The 10,436-nt window shown below is 37.4% G+C and overlaps 2 protein-coding genes across 3 annotated transcripts in view; one reads left to right on the forward strand and one right to left on the reverse strand.

Annotated features, from left to right (window-relative positions):
- CEP85L (centrosomal protein 85L) overlaps positions 1-10,436 on the forward strand; it is a 134,269-nt gene that overhangs the window by 68,850 nt on the left and 54,983 nt on the right. The window lies entirely within an intron of this gene.
- Positions 1-10,436, reverse strand: part of PLN (phospholamban) — a 40,475-nt gene that overhangs the window by 2,598 nt on the left and 27,441 nt on the right. Inside the window, exon 2 of one of the 2 annotated variants that reach the window (XM_020802188.3) lies at positions 4,151-6,221. The exons of the other annotated variant lie outside the window; for it this stretch is intronic. Coding sequence (XP_020657847.1) covers positions 5,951-6,109 — 159 coding nt within the window. The 5' untranslated portion in view covers positions 6,110-6,221 and the 3' untranslated portion in view covers positions 4,151-5,950. Of the gene's footprint in view, positions 1-4,150; positions 6,222-10,436 lie in introns of those variants that run through there. 2 annotated transcript variants of the gene reach the window in all.

Genomic DNA, 10,436 nt, shown 5'->3' on the forward strand with positions numbered 1-10,436 from the left:
TAGCAAACCAAGATTTCTAATATTGAGATTTTGCATGGAAATGACTATTTGTTCAGTACCATGTTATTAAAGTCTTGGTGCAATTGTACAGCATTTTTTTTCCTTTCAGAGAATAGAATATGTTTGTCTATGTTGCATCTCCTGGAGTTGTTCATAATTAACTTATATCTATCTATTACAATTTTTAAAATTGTAATAACTTGGCCATACATAAATACCGACATTGGACTAAAGGAGAATTGTTTTATTTATTTATTTGCAAGATTTTTTTAGCCGTGCCATTACCAATGGTCTCTGAGCGGCATACAACAATATTAAAACTTTAAAAACATTAAAACCATTAAAAATAGGCAATATTATAATAATACCCTATATTAAAAACAGTTGTTAAAACATTAATATTAATAAATCCTGCTGCTCATATAGAATTGCATATAGTATTGTAATGTAATGTCATTTGAAAAGTAGGTGAAGTATTTTAAGGCATTTATGATTACTGTACAGTGGTGCCTCGCTTGACGATTACCTCATTAGACGAGGAAATCGCTTGGTGATTAGTTTTTTGTGATCGCTATTGCGATCGCTAAAAGATAATTCAATGGGGTTTTTCTGTTTTACAATGATCGGTTCCCTGCTTCGGGAACCAATTTTTCGCTTAACAACGATGAAAAACAGCTGATTGTCGGGTTTCTAAATGGTCGCCCGCTGTGCAAAATGGCTCCCCGCTGTGCATTAGGATGGATTCCTCGCATTACAGGCACCAGAAAATGGCCGCCCTATGGAGGATCTTCTCTGGGTGCTGAGGTATTTTGCCCATTGGAATGCATTGAACTGGTTTTCAGTGCATTTCATTGGGCTTTTTCGTTTCGCTTGACGAGGATTTAGCTTAACAGCGATTTGAACGGAATGAATTATCCTTGTCAAGCGAGGCACCACTGTACATAATCATAATAATAAATTGTACAAGTGCTTGCTTGTATTGGGGTCTGAGAACTTAAGGAAGGGGTTGCTAGATAACTATTGAAGCACATGCTTCCATTCTACCTGCCTGCCTGCCTGCCTGCTTCTGTTTTCATAAATAGACCTGAGTACCAGTTGTCTCTGAACATATGCAGAAGACTTCCAATCTTTGACACAAAGTTCTTTTGGAAAAGGCAGTCAGTCTGTAGCACAGTGCTGTACATACCTACTTAGCAATGCTACTGGGTGCGATACTACCTACTCTGGAATTACCGTATTTTTCGCTTCATAAGATGCACCTTTCCATAAGACGCACCAATTTTTTAGGAGAAGAAAACAGGAAAATATCTGTTTTCTTCGCTCCATAAGACGCACAGACTTTCCACCCCCTTGTTTTGTGGGGGGAAAGTGTGTCTTATGGTGCGAAAAATACGGTAATGCATGTAGAACGGATTGCCACCTAAACGACTCAGTCACTCTGGAAGGAATCCTTTATTGCTATCCTGCTCAAATAATCTATAATAATTGTCTATTTCCATACCACAATTGTGTCCATTGAATTAAATGAAGTCACTTTAAATATAATTTGAGTTTGGTTGTGTTGGTCTAAATTATCCCTCTTCCTCTCTATAGTTGCACATGGAGGCCAAGATCCTTCTCCATGTGCTCTGTGGTGCCAAACAGCCTCCTTCAGCAGGTTTCCCCATCCTCTGGAGAAGAGGTTTAGGGTGCATGGGTGCTGCAAGAAAGGAAGGAGTGTTGCTCATTCTGCCAAGAGGCAGTGGAATTCAGCAGAGGCACACTGTTGGATTCTGGCCATAATCACATGACTTTAGAGTGGGATGTTAAATGGCTGAAGTGAAACATTCAAAACCGGACTTTCTCCTCCTGTTGGAAATACTGAACTAAACGAATTCATTGTTTTTAATTGTATTGTGTTGCTTTGAAGCAGTTGATCAACCTTGCAACAATGAATGCAGTTTCTTGCAGTCATGAGGTTTCTGACTATTTTCTCTTTAGTATGATTTTTATGTTGGTATATGGAGTGGAACTGCTATCAGATTTTCCGTGTTGCACGTACTGCATCTCAGGTGGAGATGAGTATGTGATACTTCATTTTGTTTATGAACTAGCAGAATTAAATGTTGCTTGTTGACTACCACAGAGGAAATAACTATTTAAGTTATAATGTCTTTTAGAAATAGGCATTTTAATCTTAGATATACTGTTTAGTACCTATAGTATATAATAATGTCAGCTGTTTCTGAATTTTTATTTATTTATTTAATTTATATGCCGCCCACTCTACCCAAAGGTCTCTGGGCAGCTTACAACAATTAAAACTCAATACAATAAAATATAAAAATGATTAAAATACAATTAAATACAATTTTGGGATTTAATCAAAACCTTAAACAGGGTTAAACGTTCCAACAGTTGACTGGAACCAGAGGACTGGAGGATAGCACATGTCAAGCCAATCTTTAAAAAGGGAAGGAGGGGGGACCTAGGGAAACGAGAGGCCAGTTAGCCTAACGCCTGTTCCAGGGAAGATGGTGGAAAGCCTAATCCAAGATAAAATTTTAAAACACACAGAAGAACAAGCCTTGCTGAGGGAAAATCAGCATGGCTTCTGTAAAGGTAAGTCTTACCTCAAACCTTTTAGAATTCTTTGAAAAGGTCAACAAGCATGTGGATGCAGGCAAACCAGTGGATATTGTCTTATCTGGATTTTCAGAAGGTGTTTGACACAGTCTCTCACCAAAGGCTGCTGAGAAAACTCCACAGTCAGGGGATAAGAGGGCAGGTCCTCTTATGGATTGAGAATTGGTTGAGAACCAGGAAAACAGAGAGTGGGTGTCAGTGGGCAATTTTCACAATGGCGAGAGGTGAAAAGTGGTGTGCCTCAGGGATCTGCCCTGGGACCAGTGTTTTTCAACCTGTTCATAAATGACCTGTAGACAGAGATAAGCAGTGAGGTTGCCAAGTTTGCAGATGACATGAAACTTTTCTGGGTGGTGAAGAGCACCAGAAGGATCTCTCCAAACTGGTAGAATGGGCAGCAAAATGGCAAATGTGTTTCAATACTGTGTAAGAAAATGTAAAGTAATGCACATTGGGGCAAAAAAATTTCAAAACTTTATTTATCAGCTGATGGGTTCTGAGCTGTCCATGATGGATCAGGAAAGAGATCTTGGTGTGCTGGTGGACAGCTCGATGAAAGTGTCAACCCAGTGTGCGGTGGCAGTAAAGAAGGCCTATTCCATGCTAGGTATCATTAAAAAGGGGATTGAAAATAAAACCACCAACATTATAATGCCATTGTACAAAACGCTGGTAAGGCTGCACCTGGAGTATTGCATACAGTTCTGGTCGCTGCACCTCAAAAAAGACATGGTGGAACTGGAAAAGTTGCAGACGAGAGTGACTGAAAGGATGACTGGGCTGGGGCACTTTCCTTATGAGGAAAGGCTACAGAGTTTGGGGCTCTTTAGTCTACAGAAAAGGTGCCTGAGGGGGGACATGATTGAGACGTATAAAATTATGTAGGAGATGGATAAAGTGGATAGAGGAAAGCTCTTTTCCTTCTCACGCAATACCAGAACCAGGGGACATCCACTCCAATTGAGTGTTGAGAGAGTGAGAACAGACAAAAGAAAATATTTCTTTACCTAGCATGTTGTTAATCTGTGGAACTCTTTGCCACAGGATGTGGTGATGACATCTGGCCTCAGATGCCTTTAAAAAGGGATTGGACAGATTCCTGGAGGAAAAGTCCATCACAGGTTACAAGCCATGATGGGGATGTATAATCTCTGTGTTTAAAAGGAAGATGCATCCAAATGCCAGATGCAGGGGAGTGGTGTCGGGAGATAGGTATCTTGTTGTCTCGTGTGCTCCCAGAGGCATCTGGTGAGACCACTGTGAGAGACAGGAAGCTGGACTAGATGGGCCCTTGGCTTGATCCAGCAGGGCTCTTCTTATGTTCTTATGACCAAGGCCAAACTGCCAGATATTAACTGTCTGATATGTAATATTTAGTAAATTTTCCTCCTAATAAAAAGCAGTTCATTTTCTAAGAATTATAGAGTTATCTTTGCTGCAGAGGTTTTGACCATCAGTGATAATTTCGATACTCTTTACAAATGATAAGGTGATCTTTAGTTAAAGCAGAAATTATCACAATCACTTTCTTTAATTCATTAAGTTGTATTGAATTTATTTGCTTTGCAAAACTAAAATTAACAGAAATGACCTGAGAGCATTTTACTAATCAGGTAGCTTTCCTTTTTATTTCTGGCCACAAATTTATTTGTTTGATCAGAACAAAGGGCTATTTTTCAACAAGGGAAAATATATTCACATCCAACACATAAATTTTCAATATCTTGAACAAGTTGAATCATGTAATAAATCATTAATACTTTGCTTCTAATGACATCTGCTAAAGTGACAGCTTATACATCCATAATTAAAGGGACTGCATGCACACTTCATAGAAGTGGTAGAAAGGTTCAGTCTGGATTCACACAACCCAAAGTATTATGCATATATAAAACCTTCAGATGCTGGACTTGGGAACTATAGTGTGAGATACCACAGATTTACGAGGCCAGCTTAAAGAAAGGCAGAGTGGTGCATGTATAATATTCTCTGGTGCTTTACTGATTAAGTCTGACACAGCATCACATGCTATGTTACGTAGAACCTACCCTCTTTTGGCATGAATTACCCCTAACAACTTTAACCAGAGATTGATTTATATTGGCTGCAGGCACAACAATGATTGAAACTCATGGTTTGAAATCATAACTTGAAATTGATTCCAGAGCACTTGCTAATAGTGAAATGAGCTGTAGTCTTAATCATAGTTGGTGGACAATTTACGGATAAACCTTATTTCTTGGAGCTCCTATTATAGAATGAAAAAAAGCAGAATATTTTTCTCAAGACATTTGAGACTGGGAGTGTTGGTTCTGTTTAACTAGTGTTCAGCTCTGCAAAAATGCTTTCATTCACACTTTCTTTTATGGGTATTAGTTTTGTTCTGTTGCTTGGTTTTTTGTATTAAAATACCAGTGTTAAAATCTCATTTTGCATGATCTGGAAGCAAGCAACATAGTGTCTCCCACCTATTCCTCACCATCTTGTTTTGAAAGCCAAAACGGAATATCCAGCATTAATAAATATACGTACTTAATGCTTATGGTTATGCGTATGCTTAGGTATAGTCTTGATCTCAGTCTTGCTTTCAGCTTGCTTCTGACAAATGACACACTGATCTCTATAGATAATCAACCTACTTGTGGATGAAGATGGATAATCAACTTCATTCTATATAGGTTAGCTGAAACATTTATTTTTCAGATGAAAAAGCCAGTGACCATGCAATGATTTAATATTAAATAGTTTGAATTAACAGTTCAAATAGTAACAATTTTAAGGATAGTTCTTCAAGATATTTTAATAAGACATCAAGATCTAAGTGTACCTACTAATAGCTTTTTCATGGACAAACTCATCCCATTCATTATTGAAACATAAAATGCAGCAGTTGTAGTTGGTTAACAATAGTACATAAATGACCTGAACCCAAACATTCAGCATTCATGAGCATTTTGTGGTGGTTTTCGCTAACACCATCAATTCAATAAAAATAGGTCATGAAGAACACTAGTCTGCAACATCCACGAAAGACTTCCTCCCTCTTTCTTTATAGCAAGACAAATAGCTCATGCATAGCTTTGTGATAATTTGAAATCATTAGTATTAGGTTTCAAACTGCTGTTTGATACAGATGCTCTTAACTTGGTTACGGTGGCTAGTAAGTGAATAATGCAGCTGGTGAGCAATCACTTAGTCCATGCTGGACTTTCTTGCAAGGATTTCCATTTGCTGGAAGATTCTTGTTTTGTTTGGTTCTCTTCCCCTCTCTGGCGTGCTTTTCGCATTGTTTAGTGCAGTGAAGATCCATCAAAGATGCCGGCCTTCAGAGAAGCATCACAATGATGCAGATAAGCAAGAGGCATATTAAGATAAGACAAAAATTTACAAAGAGCTCCTGAAGCCTTTGGCGTGTTTGTGGGTTCACCTCAATAGTTGAGGCTCTCCTCAGAGCAGAACGGGTCATGTACTGGACCTTCTCCATGGCAACAGGAAAGCAGAAACTTAATAAAGATTTGTGAGGAGCCGAGGTTTTCAGGGACAGTGCAAAGTGCTTAGTATCTTCTCTTTGGGGGGTTTAAAGAATCTTTGCGGAGCTAGGGAAAGCAGGAGAGTGAAGTGTTAGACAAATGGCAAACAGTGCTTTGATCAGTGCAAGTGTAGATTATTTCACAGTGGACAAAATGCTAGAAACAAACAGGTGATGATTCATTACAGTGTGAGTCATTTTTACACTGGAAACAAATTGAACAGTAAGACTAAATATGTTCTGCAGTCACATAACTCATACCAGGCATATTCTGCAGGCGTAATGCATGGAAGGAAAAGAGACAATATCAGGAGGATTGCACTACCCTTTACCATGTGCCCTCAATGAAAACCATAGAGGGAATCACATGGTTTTAAAATGATCTGGAATCTACCTCTGGATACGGCTTCATTGTACATCTTTACACAGTGCCAACAGTCATAGAGACGAGCAGTGGACTTGCTCCAAACAATTATAGAATCATATGAAAGATTCAGGAAAGACATTGAACATTTTCCTAGCCATGTGTGATAAGCTGAAAGTAGCTGATCAGCAGCATATAGTATGTGTGGCTTAAAAGGCTCATTAAAGCCTCTGGGTTTTGTTGCTGCAGAAATGGAGGTAAGTCAAGCACCAGAGGTTCCAAATACGTGGGTGGTGGACAGTGTTCAGCTTGTATAATTCAGAGCAAGAATGGTTTATATATATAACTTCACAGTTCTAGCCTTTAAATCCATTGCTCTTTAGTTATATTTGATTCTGTGTAGATGAAGAGCCATTAACCATTCAAAGATTTCCCTGACACTGTGTTCAGTTATTTGGGGTGGTGATTACCTTTGTCTGGAGAAGAAACGTTTAACAAGTGTTCTTAAAAGACTTGATAAAACTGTCATTCCTTCATCTATCCAAATATGGACTTCGTTATGCTAAAATATTTATCTTGCTCCAAGTAGACTATAGTGCATTAATACAAACATGTTAAAACATTTTTAATAAGCATGCCTTGACACTTCACAGACACATCCCATAACCAATTCAAGTTTTAAGATGAAATTATTTTATGGAACCCACAACCTTTTTGCAAGGACTAGCAACTGACTCAGTGGCAGCAGTGTAACCTTGAAGGAAATGAGAGTCATTGGCCATTCCTAAACACATGCACTTAAAAGTAGGTCCTGCTCAGTTCACTTTGTTTATTTCCAAGTAAATTACATGTAGGATTGAAGCCTTAACTTCACTGTAATAAGGGTAAATATTTAAAATTAATTGACGTAGCATTCAGGATATAAAAGTCCATTTTCTTCTGCTAATGAAACAGCATTCTTAAGCAAGGTTTTGGCATTACTGTAATATTACTTTTCTGAATTCCTGTTGCATTGGATTTTGTTTTTTCCTCTTGGGAAACCCATGGGCGTTTGAAGCTGAATCGTTCATACTGATTTATGTAATTCTATAACTGCAGTGTTAACATCTACATTTCATTGAAAGAGACATGGCAAAGCTAGTTGCATCTTGGATATATATACGGTATAGTGACTATGGAAAATTGGGATTCACCCACCTTCTCCTGTTAGTTTCTTAGTGACCAATGCAAATTGAGACAGTATTTTAAACTTTTATGTATCTCTCCCATTCTCTTTGTGTCCCTGAATTTGGTCTATTCATCATCCTACATGGATGATTGGCCCTGCATTTGCTTGAACATTTCTAGGAAGACACATTCAGTACACAAGATGATTGTGAATTTTGGAGTTTGGGTAGGGAAAGAAGGGAGAGGAAAGAATGGTATGAGATCCTCAAAGTTAGCAGGTGTTAAAAGAGGCCAAATCAAACTTGTAATTCTTAAATCACCATAGGACTTCTTTTCTTACAAGCAAGGCTGTACTGCGTATGGTTTCAATAGACCACTAGAGGTCACTTGTAGTCTGCTCATTCTCCCTCCTCCTCCCCAATTTGGGAATAAACCATGCTGGGGTGGCTCACTAATAATATCAACTCATCCAATTTGAGGCATAAAACCTTTCTCTGACAACAGTCCCCTGGCTGACTGTTTCCCAATTAAAATTTTCTAGCATCCCTCAGCCACATCATTGTGTTGACTACAGTACTTTGGCAGCAATCTCTGTGCATGAGAAGCATTTTATTTTCTCCCAGTTAAATTGCTCTGAGGGTTTACTTGGAGAACTAACATATGATCATGAGGTCAAATACCGTATATATAAAGCAGTTAGAAAAGAAGATGCTCAAAGGTAAATAAAATTGAAATAGGATGAGTGTATTTCAGAAAACAATGTTGTGCATTGTTGAGAAACTGGAGAAAACAACAGTTGAAAATTGGCAGCAATAAGATTAATTGGAGACTGTGAGAAACCACAGGCTCAATTATTTGGAAGCAGTGTGTTTAGAAAGAAGATGTGATAAGAGGAACAGAAATGGGAATAAAGATTATGCTGAGAGGAAATGTAAAAAGGGAAAAGCAGTGTCTCTTCTGTGCTAGAGAAGAAGCTCTGTATGCGGTCCTGACACAAAGGTAGTTGAGAGAAATGATTTTGTGAGAGAGGGAAACACAGGGTGATCTCATATCTGTGGATAGATTAGATTAGAAATAAAAATGTTAAGTTTTGCTTATAAGAAATACCAAGGAGAGAAGAAATCTCAGGGCAACATAACATTTCTTGATATTTTCTCCATTTCTTTCTCTGTGAAGATTTTAATAAATATGTGTAAGAAAAGGAACTCCAGCCTTTTATTATTAAGTATATCATTAAGTGTATTCTTTTCATCTGTTGTGCCATGTCCTTACATTAGAAAATGAAATGGATCACATTTTACTATTTTGATGGGGGAAAGAAACATTCATTACATTCCTCAAGTTTTTGATAGCAATTAAATTGCTTCTACAGTTTCTGGTTTGTGTTCAGTTGAGCTATTAATTTTAAGAATAGCCCAGCAAAGTTGAATGTTTATGTTTGTAAATCAAGTTATTATATTGTGCTGTTCTGCTATATCATGATGTAGCAGGGACCAGGTATGTTTGTATTTATCATGACATATGTCAGAATTGCTCACAGTTTTCCAGAGTCTGATACCTTTCTGTGTCAAATGGTGTAGTAGAACGATCTGTTAGCCTATTGGATGGATGTGTGTGTGCTACACTTATATTTGTACTTTTGTGTTAAAATGTAGGGTGAAACTGATATGTAGTTTTAGGAAAATAACTAAAAATGATAGCCTTTGAATTATAAAATACAGTGCATGATGTAATATTAATATGCTTCAATTGACATATAGATAACTGTTGTTTCTAATGTATTTTTATATTACAGAGTCCAAACAGATGCAAATTGGTGAATTATAAAAATATTAAACATTTCATTTATTAATTTTAAAAAAAGATGTCAGTTTCTGAAACTTAATCAAATATTAGAGTTTTTTTGATGAAGATACACATTTCTGCTAGGAATACATTTAGTTCTTTATTACGTCAGCTAATCCTGTTTTTGATTTTTACTAACTTTAAGGGTGTAACACTAGATGGAGTAAATTGTACTGAATAGAGAGGGAATTTCTTCCAAGTGAACAAGTTTAGGATTATGTTGTAAAATTGTGCCTTCAGATTAGCTCCCCCTCCTTATTAAAATGTGTATAGAATTTCCGTTGTATTTGTTTCAAAGGCTTTCCACATGGCATTCGTGTTTATGGCAGCAATTAAGGTTACTCAGTGGTTTCCATGAAGTACTTTTAATAATGGAGGAAATCGTATATTATTCACAAATCTGCATCCTACAACATATTTGAAGCCTGGTTCAGAGAAATACCCTGTTAATGACAATTCACACTATTGCGGTACTTCAGTTGTAGTGACTTTAGTGGGAATTTCAGCAATCTAAATGTTAGATTGCAGCCACTGGTCAGGATCCAAAAAACAAGCTATCCAACAAGAGATTTGCCCAAAAGTCTCTCGGGCTCCTGATTTTTTGGAATAGTATGTGGCAGGGATTTTTAATACTAAGGGGACTTTGACAAGACCCTTGCAATAGAACATGGCATCTGATATTCGGAACAAGAGAATCGAAACTCCGACTGGGCATGCAGGAGCTCTTGCATTTTTCTTAGTTACCCTCCAGATTCTAGGCAAACATTATGTAAAATATTGCTTCAAAATACATATTCAAATCTTAATTTAGTTATTTAGATGAAAAGTGAGTGCTAGCCATAAGTAAGTTACATTTTAAAGAAAAAATTAATAAAAGGGCAGTCTCTATTTTCGACAGAAAATAGA

The sequence above is a fragment of the Pogona vitticeps genome, chromosome 1 (assembly GCF_051106095.1).
Source record: "Pogona vitticeps strain Pit_001003342236 chromosome 1, PviZW2.1, whole genome shotgun sequence".
Classification (NCBI taxonomy): Eukaryota; Metazoa; Chordata; class Lepidosauria; order Squamata; family Agamidae; genus Pogona; species Pogona vitticeps.